The sequence below is a fragment of the Platalea leucorodia genome (assembly GCF_965183815.1).
Source record: "Platalea leucorodia genome assembly, chromosome: 2".
Lineage (NCBI taxonomy): Eukaryota > Metazoa > Chordata > Aves > Pelecaniformes > Threskiornithidae > Platalea > Platalea leucorodia.
In genome coordinates this window covers 72,102,610-72,122,866 of record NC_138824.1, presented here as the reverse complement: position 1 = coordinate 72,122,866, position 20,257 = coordinate 72,102,610, and the positions used below count along the sequence as shown (strand labels likewise).

Here is a 20,257-nt window from a genome sequence, read left to right as displayed (position 1 = left end):
TGGAAAGCAATGAAAAAAATGAACTATCATCATGCGTGAGAATAGATCTACTGCTGGATGCTACAGAGCAGATATGTCCGCAGATAGCTGTGGTCTAAGACATGTAACAAACATTGGTGCTGGGTGATCTTAAATTACAGGAGCTCTTCACCTTTTCAAGAGATTTCTCTTTGGTGTAACACTATGAAATAGCTTGTCAAATATATAAAATAGACTCCAAAGGACAGTTTCTGTCAGAGCTTGTGTTGCAATGCAAGTCTTACTATGTTGCCTGTCACCCTCTCTACATCTACACCAACAACATCTGCTGAACTGAAACACACATTTTAAGACGATGGTTAGTTTTCATTTAGACTGCACACGTGAGTGTTTTCTTGGTACCCTGATCAGTATCCACTTCTCATTTGACAACCTGAAATTTTTGGGGCACTTGATTTGCAAAAAGGGACTAGTATGTTAAAAGAGGAAAATCACTATTAGAAAATGAATACGTGAATCTCATTTAAAAACTGAAGAATTAATAAATCAATTGGCAATGCAGTAAAATCAGCCAGCTGAACTAGCGGAGGTAGGGTCTAAATGCTTAATCAAATTCACTCCTTGAGAGGTAAGGGTAACTTCAGACAAAAAGAAGTTCACAGGGAGCATGAAGGAGGCTTTTCATACTAAGAAAACTAGATCTTTCTTTCTAATTAAACTATATTCTTAGGAAAGGCTTAGGACGAGATAAGGAGTTTATACTACAAATGTTACTAGGCTGGAAAGGGAAAAAGAGAAGGAGCTAGTAGTAGAAAGGTGTTTGGAAGTTATCAGTACTTACTCTTCATTGGTGTTGTTGCTATAGTTGACATTAAACCTGGCCAAGGGCCAGTGACTGCAGCAAGTTAAATAAAACACATTAAAGAGTGTAAATACTGTTGGTATTTCATACATGTGTTTACCGACATGATGGACTGACTTACTAGCTTCTCACATATGCACTGATAAGATTAGAAAGGTCAACTTTGACTGCAGTGATAAGCCCCTTTGCATAACTATTTCAAGGCAGCAGTTTCTTTTTACCATGTGCTTGGCATACACATTTGTGACCACATCTGATGTCTGAAGCTTGTTCTCAGGCATATTAGTGCATGGCAACATGCATCTCACTATTTTTAGCTCTGTACTCATTTGGCTACTATTTTAAGCGTTCTTCAATCCTTTCAAGTCTTCTTCACAGATGCAGTGCCAAGGCTTGTGGATAAGCAACAAGCATACCTACCATTCCTGAAGAATTAAGCCTTCATGACAGAACAACTGGGAGCTACTGTCACGGGGCAACAGTGTAAAACTGAGAAGACAAGGACAGATACTCCCATACTCACTTCCTCTAATAGCCTTATATAGAGGTTTGTTGGCCCAGGATCAATATTGTCCTCTCTAATTACTTCAAATCTGTAGTTGCTACTGATCCAGATGTCTCAAAAATCAGACGACCGTCTGGCTAATTCAACAAAATGTGCTTTTGAGCTGAATTTCTAAGGAGTAGATCAAGTGAAGATAATAAGGCTGGACCACAACAAATCAAGGTAACCTGTATCATGCACAGCCCTTCAAAGGTTCTTGCTTTAATCTGAATTACTAGCTGAGATTTTGAAACAAATCAACTTATTACTTGCTTACCTACCCATCTTTAACTATGCAAAAAATATGGGAGTCTATGCTTCAAAGCATAATGCCAAACAGAAAGTCAACTTTTGTCTTGGGACTTCATATTCCTCTTTTAGCTGGAGTTAAATTTAAAACACCGTATCATGTATTTATAAGGTAATATTAATTCATCAAGTCAAAAGACTGTAAACCCATAAAGGTTTCTCTTGCAAGCCTCTATTGTTTTATTGGAAAAATTTTAAGATAAGACTAACCTGCCTTCCATACCAATGACTATGTGCTAATAAGTTAAGTCAGCAGCCAAAAGATTCTCTCAATTCTGCATCAGAAGCCTTCTATAATGATGTTAGCAGTTGAACTCCTGAGTAGGTGTAACAAAGCAATGTCACATTTTGCGCAACTGCTTGTTTGGAGTTTCCTAACGCTCACAGATAATGCGTATAAAATTAATGTCCTGAGAAGCCACAACTAGCAACATCCTAGATTCTTGAAATAGAAATTGCATTCATCCTCAGTAGAGAGGAGCTTAGCAACATCAAGTTGCACAGGTAGATGCGATAAAATTCCAGTTCTGAGAAACCATTCTGCCTGAAGCAGCATGATCAAAATCCTTTACTTCAAGATCTTTGCCACAGTGTGTTTGAGGGGGAAAGAGAAAGCCTGCTGAAAGCCGTAATACTTCAGTTATGTGAAGATTCCTGGGCAGCATTAGGTACTCTATTCATCTCCCAGGCTAAGCTCCTTACCTTCTTCTTAAAATAAAACTTATATCCTAATCACCAAGGTAATACCATAACCTCAGTCATCTTCCTTTAAAGTATAAACACATCTTCTTACCTGTTTACTCCCCCAGGCTGCTCACGGATACCCAGAAAGGATCGGATGTTACTTTGCCTACTGGACACCTCTATGAGCTCTGGCCCTCGGATACGTTCTAGGAAAGAATCAGGTCTTTGGTCTTCATGGTGCAAATGTCTTGTGGCCCATGACCTCACAGATATGACAAATCGTGATAGCCTGCATGGAACAAACATACAACATTGACTGAACCAGACAAGAACATCAGATGGCTTAAATCATCTCCACAAAGAGTAGCCCAGGAGGACTTTTCTCCACTTCTGCACCTGCCATGAAATTAAACTGGATGGATTAACTGTGTGAACCCAGTCACCTCCCACAATTTCATACGTCACCTTTTGCAGTGGATCGGGAAAGTATCTTACACATCAGTTCCTAGTCCACTGTACCAGCACCGCAGGAGCAACAGAAGAATATTCTTGCCAAGTGGGGGCAAACCCAGTGGTTGGGGTGGGGCAGTTGACTGCTAACAAACTTCTGACATTATGTGATAATGGGGGAATCCTTGCCTGACAGGATGAGGAGATACAAAATACTCACAGGATCACATGCTCAAGGGCTGGTACACGCAGTGGAAACAAAATCTAAATAATTGGTGAGGGAGGATGGACTTTGAAATAAGGAATGATAAAAATTCAGCCACTTTGCCTGTGATTTTAAAGGGTCTGTCTGCCGACATATCAATTGCCTATCACATATAAACCCGCTTACTGCATAGGAAGCACTATTTCCTGATCCTAAATTTCTAGCAGAGCACCAAAATGAGATAAGCAAAAAATCATGACAACGTAATTAATTTATCACTGTATCATTATGTATCTTCTTCTACACCCACTAATTCACATTACGAATCCTTACAATGTTTTCTGTCGAAGTTCAAAGGGAAGTAAGTTTCTGAGAAATGGAAAATAATGGAGACTGAAATCTAGAAAAGTGATTATATTTATTACCCACACAATATATTGTATTATTTCCTATCAGCAGTCTAGTTTGGACGAAAGTGATGTTAATTCAGGTTTCCCAAACTTGGCCTCAAAAACAGCGTAATGAAACCCTGAAGAATGCTTAACTTCTTACAGAGACCTTGGGGTACTCCAGGAAAGCTCTTTACATTCTGTCTGCATTGGCTAGTGTTACATAGGCTCAGAATCCACAGAGAGGTTGATATGAACAATTTCAATCTTATGGTAAAGTACATCAGCCTCTTGACTGCACTTCTCAAGGGCCTAACTACACCTCCTCATAGACCTTGCCCAGATTCTCTTACCCTGAAATAAAAAGGACAAAAAAGGCAGGAATAATATCACATATCAGAAATTAGAAAAAGATACTTCTAGTTCTTTTGCACTATACCAAGATAGCATCGTATAGATCATCTACAATTTCCAACAATTAAGAAAATCCAAAGCCTACCAAGTATGCAAAAGAAAAGCTCCACATAAAAGCCTGAGATTATTTAATAGATTTCTCACTCTATTCAAAAAACGCTGCATAAAATTAAGCTACAGAATTTTTCTCTTTGCCTGAGCAGAACTCAGCTTCCACATAAGGAGTGGTATGGAAAACTACTAATACGGATGTTCTTACTTACAATAGAAAATAAAGCATTTTGATGAGACCTGTTAGTTAAGCAGCAAACAGATTTACCAAATTAGATTGAAAGCTTCTCTATTTGAACGAAGAAATAGAATTTTCTGATTTCTGCCATGCTATATTATTTTCACATTTTTGTCCTTTAGATCTCAAAGTAAGATACTCAGTGAAGTCTTAGGTCCTTGAGAATTTGCATTCAAGAGGCATGTTATGTTGCCATAATACTTAAATTGCTAAGCATTCATGTTTTCATCACAGGCTTCCTTGCATATTCAGAGCATAAGTAACTGGAGCTACACACACATGTAATTCAAACTATCCTGAAAAAGGGTAAAGAACAATATAAACAAAGATTAAAAAGGAAGTTCTCAATACGAGTTTATATATTCATGTGCTTTATGTTTAAACAAAACACACATCTATAAATGTTTTCCACCTAAAACCAACTTCTTGCAGACTCTGCAATCTACATGCAGTGGTGTCACTATGTGACAACCAAACAGGGAGATACAAGTTTATTCTGCGCCATCCAAAAGGCTGAAGTGTAAACAACACTCTTTAAATGACTCTAGTTTTATAATAATTTTTTCTTTGTTCTTTGAAATACACTATTCTTAAACTGAGTGTAGTCTGTATTGTGTATAACAACGGTATCTGAAGACAGAGCTCTGTAGTCTCAGCTGGAAATACTTAAAGCAGACACAGTTAAGTTTTTGAAGCTCCACTTCATGTTTACATTTAAGTCCCAGTAAAGTAAATGACTTAAGCAAATGGTTGACTTGAATTTTGCTGACTAAGGCTCCCAATCCATTATAAACATAACTGGATTCTAAAAACTGAGCAAAACTCTTGCACTCCCAACACAAGAGCCCCTGTCTCCTCCCCTGCCAGAGCCATCTACCAACAAGGGAACAATCATTACATCTTATCTGATAGAAAACAAACACTGCATCAGCTATCAGCCAGAACCAAACACTTATCCATTTACTTTACAGTCTGGCCTCACTTCATACATTTCCTCAGCATTCAATGTATTTTCATATCTGATCATGTAAAAATATTTTTTTTCTTATTCAGGCTAATTTGCATGAGCTCATTCAGCATCTCTAGGATTCTAGGGTTTTTATTAGCAATGAGTAAGCGATGAGTTCAGAATCAAGGTCAAAAGCAGCTTCTGTTACTTTTTATAAACTTTCTTCAGCTGGACTCCATCCATTTTCTTTGGAAAGTGATGGTTCTTCTTACTTTGCCTCCAAATTGTGATCAGTCTCTTTCAACAATTTAAACTTGGTACTGGAAATGGTATTAGTTAGCACGTTACCTTGCCATTGCTCCCGTGCCCGTGAATGAGCTCGTCTGGGATTCAGAGAGATGTCTTCCCTCCACAGAGATGACTCTCTGCAGTTCTGAAGACGCATCCTCACACATTGAATGGGTTCTGCAAAAGCAAAGTTTTTTTAAGAATTCCATACAGCCTCCAGCAGACTTCTCCCCATCTGATTCTTTCCACCATTACATCAGGAAAAAATGCAGCAAATTGTCCTCTTCCTAGTAACACGGCATACATTTGAGCTATATACATAGAGCTCAGTCTATATTCCTACTTTCCTGGAGCCATCCAACACAAAATGAAGTCAGTGGAGGCTCTGCCATCTGTTCAGCAAGCTCAGAAGCTGATTCTTTACCGGTCAGTACTACTCTGGTGTGCAGATAGACAATTATGGGGAGCATGGTTTCTACTCTAACACCTCCTGTAAGGCATCAACAGCTTTCCTTCAACATAGAATTCATCCCCAGGGGGCTTTAAAGTGACTGCCCACTGCTTTTTTCAGTGTCGTTCTCCTAGACATCATTTGGGTTTAACAGTCCGGTATTTCTACCAGTGCAGTTCCTTTTTATGACTTGAAGCAAATACGCACCTCTTTTTGCTTTCACTCTTGCGTGGACTGAAAGGGAAAACGGTGATTTTATAGTAGTTAGTCCTGAGCAGCACCACTGCTGTTCTGACCAGCCTGTTGCTGCCAGCTGCACAACCGCAGGGCTAACGCTGCTCGCTTCGTAACTGCAACGTCACCTGTTGCAGAGCAGAACAGGCTACAGGTCTTCAGGGCTGCTCTGGCAGCGACGAGATGAGGCACTACTGCCACGCATCGAAAACACCACCACAGCCCAGCTGCACACAGCTGCAGGTGGTGATTGTAACGGCAAGCTACGGGCAGTGTCTGACAACTCCCAGGATTTCCTGTAATTGTAAGACTACTTATTAGCACTGAAATAATTAGCATTTGAGAAAAATAGATGAAATTTTAGCCTCATCTTTCAGTAACGGAGTTTTGAAACTGACTTCGCTGGAACGTGGACTTTGCCAGGGCTCACTCTGCATTTTTTTATGAGAGTCCTAGGTTTTTCTCTGTTTTTCATTCTTTAGTATTCACTTCTACAAGACTTTGTCACATCCATTAAGGATCACTTTTTCCCCCCCTTTGCAATGCAAACAAAAACTCTCACATCAGTCTGTTAATCTGTATTGCCAGGAAAACACCGACTCTAATGATACTTGCAGTATCTTCATAAGAACTGGCAACAGCATTTTGAATGCCCACAAAAGGATAATTAGCAACTCAATTTTGTGTGTACTCCCAGCTGAGAAACTGACAAACAGAGAATTAAAACTTTATTATTTCTACACAAAGAGCCATGCTAAAAAAGACAGGTCCTGCACTGCCAGAATTCTCAGCTTAACTGTTTTGTTCTTCTCTCCTAATAAGAAGACACCAATAGACACTCCTTAGTATTGAAAAACTTTTATAGCCTAGTTTATGTTGCGGGTGCTCAGAATATTGCAGATGCCAAAGTTAACAAGGCTTCTAGGGGAGAATGAACAAACTCATGGAACAGAAATCCATTATGGATTACCAGATACGCAGGGCCCGCATTCAGCTCAAGAAGTCTCCTGAGCTGGATGCTGGGAGAGTATTAGAGGGAAGTACGTTGCAGATACTTGCAGTTTGCCTGCTTTTTTTTTTCTTTTTCCTGGAGCATCTGCCTACAGACCTGCTGGAGAAAGGATACTGGACTAGTCAGTCTTTTAGACTGCACTGCTATGGCTGGTTTTAAGTCCTTTTATTCCTTTTTACAGAAAAATAGATATTTTGTGTGATCTTAGACAGCAATAAATTCTAATACTGCTACTTCTGTTCTTACTTACCAATTATTGCTATTTTGAGTGCTGAAAAAATATTTTTAAAAGAAGATAGTGGGTGTTCTTAGAAAATAATTTTAAGTGTCACAATTCAGATGTGAAAAAAAATTGTATTTTGCAGAAATAGACAGCCTTTCAGAGAGGCTTAAGCCAGTATCTTTTATTTTACATTTGGATGGATTAGAAGTTTGTGTTCAATCAGTGACTCAGATAATGAGGAGCATCTCTTTAAGTTGCAGTAACTCAACTGCTTTTAGTGACTGTACATTAAGTTGCTATATTTGCTCTAAATACAGGTGATTAAATATAGGGGATCACAAAGTAAAGTAGTGAATAATAATACAGAAAACAAAGTAAACATGGATTAAAACACTTTAGGTATCCTTCCAAGTAGAATTTAAAAAAGAAAAAAGATTGTCAGAGTGCGCTCTTTATCACTCTAAGAAAACCCTAGACAGAGGTCAGGCCCAGGAAATCAGGCCAATCAGACTTTCTCTGAAGTCTCAGAGGGAGATCTATCTCAATTTTATTAGCCTCTATAAGCATACTGAAATACAATGAACACAATGTGATGTTCTATTTTGATATAACTGTGCTGGTTTATCAGTGAGAACAAGAGCCAAGCAGGAGTTGAAAATTGCTATCCAAAATGCACTGTTATCTATCCTTCTTCTTTCATTTTGTAAACTTGTTTTAGTCCCAGTCTCTCTTATTACTGACATTGCTGTGCTTGGGCATCTGCTGACAATAAATAAAAGGCTAAGAATGGAGAGCGCAGCTTTATTTTGAGTAAATGCCTAGGAAGGCAATGGAGAATAGCGCAGAGAGAGATGAGTGAGCTCTAAACAAGCTAGATCAGGTACCAAAAGCAATACTGTCCTACTAGCTCCACTGAATCAGCACAGGGTCATACTTGCTAAGTACATCATCTGTTAAGTGCTTCGTGTGCACGATCATCCCCTCCATACTCCTCAGCAGTGTGGAAAGCTGCGCTCCACTGTCCCTACACAGGCTCATCATATTTCGTCTGTCTGCAACATTGAGTTTTACCACCTGTCTGTCCTCTTGCTAGGAGGAGCTGCAGAGCACTTAATGGCACCCTCTAAAACCCCCAGAGTATGGCTTTTGGTGTCTGGAGCCAGAGGTATGTTGAAGAAATGTTTTAATCTAGGTGAAAGACAATGGCATGCTTAATGTGACCTGATCTGAACACCTTCCATTCTGATCCAGAGTCCCATAAAACAAATCAAAAATTTCAAATTATTTAAATTACTCTCTGGTCAGATTCTTACCAATAAATGATCAAGCACGCTCACTGAAAAAATTGTATCTGTAGCAAAAAAAAAGGCAAAACTCTCAGACTCAACTGCTGGAATCAAATTGTGTGGATTATGGACTCAACTAGTGAAATTTTGAAGTCTATATTTTTATTTTGGTTGCTTGACTGTTTTCAAAAAACAATTTTCCGATTACTCTATTTGTGCATCAAGAATTTCTACGACTAGGTTTATGCTATAGCTAAATATAACAATTTGTAAATAAATTCAGGTTTACCTTACAAAAAAGTTATAGCTATAACATGTGTAGACAACACAGGAAAATCAAAATCATTTTGTGGAAACATTATTGAAGTGCTTGCATTTCACTTTTACAAATACAGTTTGCGTATATCTGCAACAGGATCAGAAAACAACACGCAAAGGACTCTGCCAGGCAAATCTTACGAAAGCGCCTGTCCGATATTACACAGCAATCCCAAACGTATTCCACTTTAATTCACACAAATGTGAATCAAAAAGTAAACCTAAAATGAACTCTTCCATTATTCTAACTCCCTGTTACACAACTCACATGCCCATTCCTGACTTTCTTCAACCCTGTTCAGATAATACAAGAGGCCCTATTTGTCAGCTGGCGTTATATTGATGCAGAGGGACAGTTACAGATGGGGCTTTTGATGTAACACCTTCAATGCATGTGCCATAGTTTTTACTTTGTTTTTACAAAGACGGACTCATTCCCAACTGGACTCCGTAAGTTTGTTTGGCACCTGCAGCAAAACAGTAACCACTGCCATTACTATCCAAGGGTGTTACACGGTCTGAAATCAGTATGAGAGGAGAATATGCAGTGTGCCAAGAAATAAAGAGCAGGTTACAAAGCAGGAACATCAGCAGATTATTGTGCCTCCTCGGCTTATGCTGAAAAATATTTTATTTCCATGGGGGTAGCACTGTCACTGTATCTGAGAGAAAACTCACTGACACTGCGGTTTCTGCCCCATGCCTCTTCAGCTCTCTAAAGGCCAATTTAGTCCCATGCTTTCGAGGTACCTATCAGAGTAAGCCCTGGGAAGGATACTTACATCAGTACCTGCTCTGCACCTGTCTCTTGCCTTGACTTAATTTGGCTCTAAATTTGCACAAAGATCTTCAAGCAAAGCCTAGAAGACCATTTTCAATTAAAATGCATGCAAAAAATCCAGAATTTTCATTTAGTAGCAATTGTTTTGAAGTTCTGATCAGTTAAACAGGAATTGCGGAAGCCCTTTTGAGTAATGACTATGAGCCAGACCTCAAGGGTGGGATTTGGCTCCAGATGGCAGCGACCTAAATTAGGGTTTCTAATATAAGCTGGGTATCTAAGTTCCCATTATAGTCAATTGCCATCTTAGGGCTTGATTCAGTTGCCTCAATATCGGAGTCTACTACCATTTGGAATACCTCAAAATACTTTATCTGACCTCTCCAGAGCACACAGGTCTCACTTCATATGCACTAGTCCAAGCTAAATGCTTCAGATACTCTACGGTATCTCAAGTACCTTTAGGTGTCTACTTTAGGCAATTAAATACCTCTCACAATTGACACAGCCAAACGAGCCTGAAGAGCTATTCAACTTCAGGGTAAGCTGAACAGCTCCCTAGGCTCCACTGGCTCTTAGCACTGACTACGTCTCCACCGATGACAGCGGGAACTTAGACACCTACTCACATAAAGACACTGAAATACAGATGTCTACAAGGCACAGCTGAATCCCACTTCCAACTTTTTGATAGCCAACCTGTGTCTATAAGCTAATGTGCTGCCTGTCCTATTTGAGCCGTTTCTATACAGAGGCTGGATTTTAGAAATGAAGACTTATTTGCTATTTTTTTGTTTTGTTGATTTTTGTTTTAACAAGATGGACCAACTTTATAGCACACTACACTGTAAGAATATGGGCCCATGAATCACCTACTCCAGCATAACTGAGAATGACAGTTTAAAGATCACCAGCAGCTTTCTGTTAACTGTTTCAGTGAATGCTTTTCCTTGATAATACCTCATTCAACAGCAGAAAAGCACTTAAGCACATCCTTAGCATTAAGCATAAATTTAACACCCACTGACTTTAATGACAACTAAGTAATGTGCTTATTTGCTTTGTTGAACTATAGCCAACAGGAGCTTGAAGAAGATACAGAAGATACAGGCAAAGGAGAAATGCTGCTCCTCTAGAAAACTTGGGGGTTTTCCAATGTCTACAGCTGTATATTTTGCTACAAGACAAGGAAGGGCTAAAATTTTGGATGGGATCTGTCTTTTGGTACAGACATATTCTAAAACAAATCTGAATTAAAAAAAATGTGTATCAGATTTCTTTGAGTCATCGTACAAAGGTATTGTATATACTTACTAGAAATCACTTCAGCAATCCCAAAACCTTAAATATGAGATCTCTTTTACAGAGTGAGATTGTATCTTTTTACTCATCTATGAACTCCTGTAGTTAACGCTGATAACAGCAAACTTCCTTTTAAATTAATGGCTCTTCAAGACCATCATCATCATCATGATAAAGTGCAATTCATATTTCAGTCCCTCTATCTGTCATAAGCAAGTCATTGCCTCTGAAACTGCAGATGACTGCAGTGATTTAATTCTACGTTTAAACCTTTATAACCACACCCTCACATCCCTGCCAGGAATTCCATTCTGTGAGCTGCTAATCACTGATATCCTCTACAAAAAGGACGTTAAAAAAAGGAAAGGAAGAGGCTCATTTTGATCTGTGTTTTCCCTCTTTCTCAGATATCACTGTAAATGGAGACAAAGGGACACGGCTTTTGCGAATCTCCCTAAGGAGACCATGGGGCAGTATAACTAAGTCAAGCAAGCCATACTGTGCAGAATAAAAGCAGCTCCATTTTCACTAGTGTAGGTACACCTACATGACAGAAAGTATCGTGTAAGCAAAGCAGAAACAAAAAAAAAAGGAGCAATTCAAACAGGACAGGGATCACATCCATACTAGATGGTAGGGGCATGCAATGCAAAATTATCGTAACGCAGGCAGTCCTATCAGCCCAGCAGGATTTTGAGTGCTCTAGCCTGGGTACACATTCGAACAGCAAGAGGCAGTCTGACAAGGTCCACATAGCGGAGGTGGTGGACCGTAACAAGCCAAAAGCAGAACACTTTTTCTAGTCTGTATGGGTGCTGTGGATCATCAGACACTTTCCTGCAGGCCCAGCAGGGTTTGCCCAGACTAGACAAGTGACTGGTACCGTGTAAAATATAAGTGCAAGCTTACTGGCACATTTTAAACAGCCACTTTAAAACTGTCAAAACAGAGAAACGTGAATGTAAAGAAACCATTACAGGTTCACTGTACAGTGAGAGGCCCTGAAAAGCCAGTACAAAAATGTCCATATTCTTTATACACTACAAATGTTCCCCATCACAGGAACTAGGTGATTTGCAGAGGCTACTTTTAAAAAAAAAAACAACTTCCTGAGGCTTTTCACTGCATGGCACTGGGAGGATCCCTTTTTCTCCAAATCCCACAGACTGGGGGAAGCACAGACCCTGCTGTCTGCCTGGTGACCTGAGAAAGGTTTCTCCTTAACGAGTTGGTGTAATTCCCACTGATGTAAAAATGGGGTTTATTCCTGAGGTAATACAGATTCTGGTTCCAAAACTGCAGGCATGACAACCTTCCTGTTGCTGTCTCTTCTGTATTTTGGATATACATCATTAAGTCAGGTAAGTGCACTGGGTCAACAGTATCATGATACAACACTCCCATAAGGCAGAGCTAGAGGAGTGCCACAAACTATGCAGCAATCTGTCCTCTGTACTGTGATGAAAGGAATATATTACCTGATATAGCCATTTTCAATCCTTTCAATATCTTCATCAGTAGTTCTGACAGTCAGTCTGTGCATACCAGGGTAGGAGTGCTGGGTGTTGATTTTTGCCATTTTGCTTTACATATCAACACCTAAATGACAGCTGAAACAGGGGAAAAAAAAAAAAAAAATTTGCGAAGGCTGCAAAAGAAATGTGCTCAGTACTTATAAAGAATGATTTATTAAAACAATGGAACAGCAAAAAGCAAATTCAACCATTTAAAGAATAGCCAGTGATATTTACAGGCACAGTATCATACCTGTTTCTTGATTTATTTGCATTAGACAGAAAAAAGTGCTAGTAAAATATAACAAAGAAAATTTATCATGACCAAAGAAAAGGGCTACATGACACCATATTCTTTTTAGTCTCTGGGCTTTCTGAATTCCTACACTGTCATACCTATTATCCATAGTGAAATTGCATTTAAAATCTCATTAAAAGAAGATTACAGTTAGAAAGCCAACCAAAAAGAGCTAGGTAATTCATGTGTTAGGGCAACCCATTCCACTTTAAGCTGATCCCCTTGTGCCAATTTTATCTATTTTATGATGAAGTTTTTTATTCTGCAAATGCATATTAACCAAGCAGATAATTAATGAAATGTATCCCTCAGCTTAATATATACTATGCATTAATTCTGTATTATCTAAACTCTGCATTAAACACATACTAGGTTTTTTCCATTTATTTCCAGATGTCATTTTTGCATTGTATAATGCTTCAAGACAAGCGCTGCTAAGGTATTTAGCAGCCCAGCTCCTACAAGATTTTGGAAATTCACCTAAATTCCTTTCCAGATCCTTTCCATCTATCCCCACTAAACAGGTTTTAAGACCCAAGACAAGCGTCTCTAAAAATGACAGACTGAAAGACTGTCAGTGAAAGTTTTGAATTTTGAATTTTTTTTTTAAGTTTTGAAACTCCATTCAGGAAGCCTTTTTGTTTGAGACATGACTAGAATGAAATTCTCTTGGGATCATTCAACTACCTCAGACCATCTACTGTCCCTTTTTCACCTGTAATCCTGTCTCACTAACCATACAACATTCAGCTTTAGCAGCAAATGAAATACAGATCTTACAGAAACTAACATTCTGCTCTGAATTATTCCTGAAGCAAAGCTCACAATCCATGATTAGGTCTATGTTATGCATCCAGTTTCTTAAAAAACAGATTCTTGATTTACCCTTCACTTAACTCCCAGAGAACTAAAGGGAATCGTATGTAACTTTTAAAATTATGTAATATATTTCAAAATATAAAATAGATTAACTTGATTTTTGCAACCAGAAATAATGAAATTAGTCTAGAAATAGCCCTAGGGCATCATTTAACACCTGGAAATCTGGTTAGTATTTCCCACTTTTAATTTTACCTCAGTGCAAGTCAATTGATGTATAACTGTATCTCATCTTAAACTGAGCCCTGTACATACTGGTTAACTTAAGCTTTACTGGGGAAAAATGGGCATTTCTATGACACATTGATACAAAAAAAAAAGGGGGAGTCTTTCAACCCACTCTCAGATTTGAATGTTCACTCAGAAGAATTAACTCCTGAAGTGCAGATAATTTATGCTAAAAACATGACGATGTATAAAAAAAGTTAACTGGAACAGTCTCACAAACGGAATCAATTTTGTCTGTTCAAAAAACATCTTGCAAATTATTTCTCTGTTTCTGTTAATGCATATCCATTATAAATATCAATGAATGTGATTTCTTTTAGAATGATTCAGCCTTTGAGAAACATTATTATTCATAAATTAACCAGCCAAATGAATGTGTTTCAAATTAAGTATGATGCCAAAAATATCTCATTTCCAGGAAATTTTTTCATAAATCATTTTGTAGTTATAATTACTGCTTCCATTACATACTTTGTTACACAGAATTAGGTAGATGACACGCAATAGCGCTTCAGTGATTAGAACATTTATTTTGCCGTAACAGTGAGTATTATAGTCAAAAATACCTTTCTACATTTCAAATGCTGTAGGTGGATTTCCAGACCTATCATTTCTGCATCAGCTCCTGAAAGTTTGGTTAAAAACCATTAAGTACAGTATTTCTTTAAACTTCAAACTGAAATGGCTTCTCCAGATGTTATTAATCTCCTGAAATTAGATATGACTAGTCTGGAATTAGACACAACTAATAGGTACTGGAATTAGATATTCCTAATCTCCTGGAATGGTTCGAGTACACCAGTGGAGCACTGAATACAGGAAACAGTTGTATACCTTATTTAGACTTCCAAAAGCTATGCCACTAAAGAAACAGAACAAGTCATAGGATATGAAACCAAACCCTATTTTGGATGAAAAACTAGCTTCTTAGAAGACAAAAAGCAAGAATGGAATTAAACAGTCACCTTCACCACTGCAAAAGTTTAAGAACAATATTCCTTGGGGTTCCATAGGAAAACCTCTCATTAAGGATGCTGATGAAAAGAAGGAGCAGCGAGACAAGATCTCAGGATGGCAAAAAGTACTATGGGCAGGAGAAACAAAAGAGGAGTGCAAGGAACTTCAGGGTGACCCCCATCAACGAGATCAATTTCTGTTTGATGGCTAGTGACGTGCAATGTAGGCAAATGGAAATCAATGAATACTGGTGTATTGGGTTTGCGTGGCAAGGTTTGGGTACTGGTGGGGCTACAGGGGTGGCTTCTGTGAGAAGCTGCTACAAGCTTCCCTTGTGTCTGATAGAGCCAATGCCAGACGGCTCCAAGATGGACCTGCTGCTGGCCAAGGCCCAGCCCACCAGTGACGGTGGCAGCGCCTCTGGGATAACGTATTCAAGGGGGAAAAAACCCCCAAACCTGTGCAACTGCAGCCAGAGAGAGGAGCGAGAATACGTGAGAGGAACAACCCTGCAGACACCAAGGTCAGTGAAGGAGGGGGAGGACGTGCTCCGGGCACCAGAGCAGAGATTCCCATGGTGAAGACCATGGTGAGGCAGGCTGTCCCCCTGCAGCCCATGGAGGTCCACAGTGGAGCAGATCTCCACCTGCAGCCTGTGGAGGACCCCACGCCAGAGCAGGTGGATGCCTGAAGGAGGCTGTCACCCCGTGGGAAGCCTGTGCTGGAGCAGGCTCCTGGCAGGACCTGCGGACCCGTGGAGAGAGGAGCCCAGGCTGGAGCAGGTTTGCTGGCAGGGCTTGTGACCCCGCGGGGGACCCACGCTGGAGCAGTCTGTTCCTGAAGGGCTGCGCCCCATGGAAGGGGCCCATGCTGGAGCAGTTCATGCAGAACTGCAGCCCGTGGGAAGGACTCATGTTAGAGAAGTTCATGGAGGACTGTCTCCTGTGGGAGGGACCCCACGCTGGAGCAGGGGAAGAGTGTGAGGAGTCCTCCCCCTGAGGAGGAAGGAGCGGCAGAGACGTGTGATGAACGGACCACAACCCCCATTCCCCGTCCCCCTGCACCGCTGGGGGGGAGGAGGTAGAGAATTCGGGAGTAAAGATGAGCCCAGGAAGAAGGAAGGGGTGGGGGGAAGAGGTTTTAAGATTTAGCTTTTATTTTCTCATTACTTTACTCTGATTTGATTGGTAATAAATTAAACTAACTTCCCCAAGTCGAGTCTGTTTTGCCTGTGACGGTAATTGGTGAGTGATCTCTCCCTGTCCTTATCTCGACCCACGAGCCTTTCGTTGTATTTTCTCTCCCCTGTCCAGCTGAGGAGAGGAGTGACAGAGCGGCTTGGGTGGGCACCTGGTGCCCAGCCAGGGTCAACCCACCACACCTGGTGGAAAGCATGTAAACTACTACCTTATATGCTTCCAAATTAACCGCATGCTCTCAGAAAGGGAACCTGAACACTCTACAGGTACAGCTCAGTGAAGTGCCCTCCTCGATGCAGGGCAGGCTTGCTGACACAATAGCTAACAAGGTGAAGGGATGTATACGTGGAAAGTGGGAACAACACAAATTGCACCCAATGCAAGTAGATATCTGCCTGTTGTAAAATCTCTGGTATCTTTGGAGTACACTCTCTGCTTTGAATATTTAAAGCTAGTAATTACACTGAGGGTAAAACTTGATTACCTAAAGGCTGACACGTCTGATAAATCCATGTCAGGCCCTTAAAACAGGTATTTAGCTCACAAGCAATTTAACAAGAGAGAGACAGATAGACAGATAGCTTGCTCTCTGAGCCTGAACCTAGTTTTAGGCAACCAAGTTGGAGAACTGGATCCTTAAAGTATCCTTGTGATTTTTAATTTTCCAGAACTCAGTGACTTATCTTTAAGCACACCAAGTCAAACTACAGAAAACAAAAACTGCCTCAGGTTGAAGAATTTTCCAGTGTCAAACAGACAAATAAAACTTACCTGAAACAATCCTAGCTCTTGAAAGATTGATATCTTTACCAATGACTTAAGCAGAATTTTAACATGCTTTCTCACTTAGTATTTCCTTGCTACCAATTGTACTTAACGTGAAAGAGATGAATAATAATTCCACACTCAAGAATATTGCTTTTCAGTGCATAAATCATTGAGACTGAAACTAGAGCTAAATGAGAAAGATGTATTATCCTACTGAAATTATAACAAATTATACATTAGTGATAGCTCTCCCTACTCCAAATGCAAATAGTTCATGTACTCTTTTTATCCTCTTCCTTTTGGATTCAATAGCAACTGATGTTTTGTGTCAAATTATTTTATATGCACCATCTGGTATGAAAGACCTGTTTTATCAAGACAGCCAGTTGTTTGACAACAAATACGAGTTCAAGTAACATATGAAAACTTCAGATTCATATAAGCAGTTCCTAATTTTGAAAATCAGGTTCTACTTATCTCTTTATAACTATAACATTAAAGACTTAGAACTAGAGGTACGAAGGCTGCAGTATCTAAATTTTAGGAGCTCTACCATCCAGTGGATTTCTGACAGAAGGCATGCAGAAAATCAGGTACCCGGGAACAAGACGCTGAGAAGGAAGCTACATATGCTAGCCAATATGAACTGACTGAAGCTAAAATGGGAGACTGAAAATAACTGGGCATCTAACTCCAGGCCAAAAGGAGGTGGCAGCCAGCTCACAGCCATAACTCCCCCCTTTCTCAAGTCTGTTCACCCATTTGCAGCAAACTGCATTGTGCTTAGGAGCTGCACCTCAAAAATGAGAAACTTCAAGTCTGCTTCAAATTAAGCAAGCCAAAACCAGTTTTCCCCCTTTCTCCAGAGCCTCCTGCCAATAGATTATGGGATACACTCACACATACTTGCTGTACTTTGCAGCGCTCCGAGAACACACACCAGAGCAGTGGCAGGAATACCTCTTTTCAGCACCCACTGCAATCTGGACACAGCCAAGGCCTCTGAGCAGCTTTGTAGCCTAGGTTTCAGGCAATTTTGCACATGCTCAGTAGCAAAAAAAACCCAACACACGGGCACACATTTAAATATTATGAATTATATTGAATTTAGGAAGTTGCTGGCTATCAGCTAAGCCACCAAAATGGACTGTGTAGCCTGTCAAAATTGCCCAATAATGCATATTAGTTTAAACATTCATGAAAGAAGTCTGAACAACTATAGTCTCCCTCTCAAGAGTATTGAGAGTTCACATCTGGGCTACTCTAGCAGCTCCCCTTTTGGGCAGAATATGTTAAGTCACCCTAACTTAATTCAAAATTGTTAACCAAACAAATATTAATACTTCCGATATGAAGTAAATGTAGTTGTTTATCAAGTAATGATGGAAGATCAAGTAGTTTGTATCACCACTTAATATTCTTAAAGCTTATTTATTTAGAGTAAAAGGACTACAGACAGAAAATATGGCAGAATTCAAAAAACACCTTTTCAAGATGAAATATATATCACTGTCACAAAGTAAAAGGTAACTTTACATATGATTTTATAATGGCTCTTATGTGTTCGTGTAGTTGGTAATATACCGTTGCTCTTGAGGCTTTCAGCAACATTTTACTTACTGCTATGGAAGCAGTGATAAGCTGCATAGAATCACTTACATCATTTTAGTTAAGACACGTTCCAAATCCTCATACAGCCTCTCAGGTTCAACCCTGGTAAGTCTCTGGGATTTATTTTGGGATTTGACCTCCACCTACATGATCCTTGTTACATCACTTCGTAATAGTTGTAGTTCAGCTGTATGGCATGCCTGTTGTGTACGTTATGCGTGACAGTCTGCAGTTCCAACGCATCAGCCAGTACAGGCAACAAATGGACTTCGAAGCCCGGACACTGGACCTTTAAGCAACTATGTGATTTGAAGATAAGGTGCAACTTTTTTCTCCAGTGATGTGGAGGTTTGTAAATTAACCTGCAGGTTTAACTCTGGCACGCTCTCATGGAAATCAGCTTTGTATAAAGGCTACTGGATCAAGCCCAAGGGGTTGAAAAAATAATAAGCAGGCTGTACCACCTCACCCTCATGAATCATTATGCTTAACAGTTTAAATCAACAATTCTTAAATACTATGACCTCTTTTAAAAGTACACTGTTCGAATGTTGTTACTCTCTGCTACATCATAATGCATTTTCCATAGTCTGTGGGCACTGATATCTCCTGAAAATGCACATAATTTATATGCACAGCCTAGTAACCTCAGTACTAAAGATCTGTCAAATACACTGTCTCTCACAAGTACTCTAGGATGTGCATATACCGCACACGACATTGCATATTCATGTTGTGTATAATTTATAGTTTTAGAATGAAATGCATATGATTATCCTTGATCCATTTGATGATTGAGTCCCTGCCACCTCGCAGTAGCAAAATAATCTTTTAAAGAAAATGCATTATTTGGACCGAGTTTCCCTTCTATATCTATGAATTATTGGTAATACAGTTCAATTTTCTAAGATTTTTTTGCAGACCATTTTCTATGAATATATTATTTTTTAGACTAAAAACTGTGCAGGAGAAACTAGCTGTGGATATTGAACATAACATTGTAAATTAAACCACAGTAAATTACAAATTACAGCTGACTGAACAACCAAGTCACATCGCGTTGTTTCTGTTGCTAGTATGGTTTAACGTGATGTAGGTATCCATGTTTCTATATAGAAAATAAGCTCTGTGCAAGGCTTCTGTAACCACTGTCTAAAATTTACCAGATGTGCCAACATCTCTGTCAGTGCACTCATTTCCCAAGATAGCTCTTAAAAGTGAACATAACAAGGGCATGAGTGCAGGTAAAACACAGCAGGTTTACGTTTCTGAACGAGTATCTATAAAATATATACCTATGTTTACATGTGTGCAAGTGCATGCATGTGAATGTTGCCCGTTCAAATTCACTCCCTGCCCACTTTATGTAAACTCTCACAGCCATCCCACTCGGCTAGGGAAGCCACATGAGAGGTAATTTGTGCCACGTTTCACATGCAGTAGCAACAAGGCATTCGACAGAAGAGGATTTAAGAGATGCTAATGAAAAGAGATGGCAACACTGGAGAAGGCTGCAGGATAACGTGCTGAACCGAAATGACAGAGCTTGGGTGCAAATTGGATGACAAAAGCTGGGATGCGCAGAGGTGCACAGAAGGCAAAGCTGAGAGGCGCTGACATGCAAGGATGGTGTATAATTTTTTAAAGCTGATGTGCTCTTTCCTCAAGTCGTTCACTGCTTGTTTACCACGACTACCCTTGCTGATTAGATATCCTGACAGTCCCATTATCATTTGCACCGTGTATTTTTCTAATCAGATGGTTTTAGCATGCATACTCAAAGAAAACAACATAAAAAATATCAGAGAAAAAAAATAACTCTGCCGACTGAAGG

General features: G+C 39.6%; 1 protein-coding gene across 2 annotated transcripts in view; it reads right to left on the bottom strand.

Moving 5' to 3' along the window:
* Positions 1-20,257, bottom strand: part of CNGA3 (cyclic nucleotide gated channel subunit alpha 3) — a 32,627-nt gene that overhangs the window by 11,440 nt on the left and 930 nt on the right. Inside the window, exons 2-5 of one of the 2 annotated variants that reach the window (XM_082333091.1) lie at positions 12,448-12,579; positions 5,423-5,539; positions 2,488-2,667; positions 821-874 (exon numbers count right to left, since the gene is read on the bottom strand). In XM_082333091.1, the coding sequence (XP_082189217.1) occupies positions 821-874; positions 2,488-2,667; positions 5,423-5,539; positions 12,448-12,548 (452 nt within the window). In that variant the 5' untranslated portion in view covers positions 12,549-12,579. The remainder of the gene's footprint in view (positions 1-820; positions 875-2,487; positions 2,668-5,422; positions 5,540-12,447; positions 12,580-20,257) is intronic. The other variant, XM_082333092.1, reaches the window with a different exon arrangement.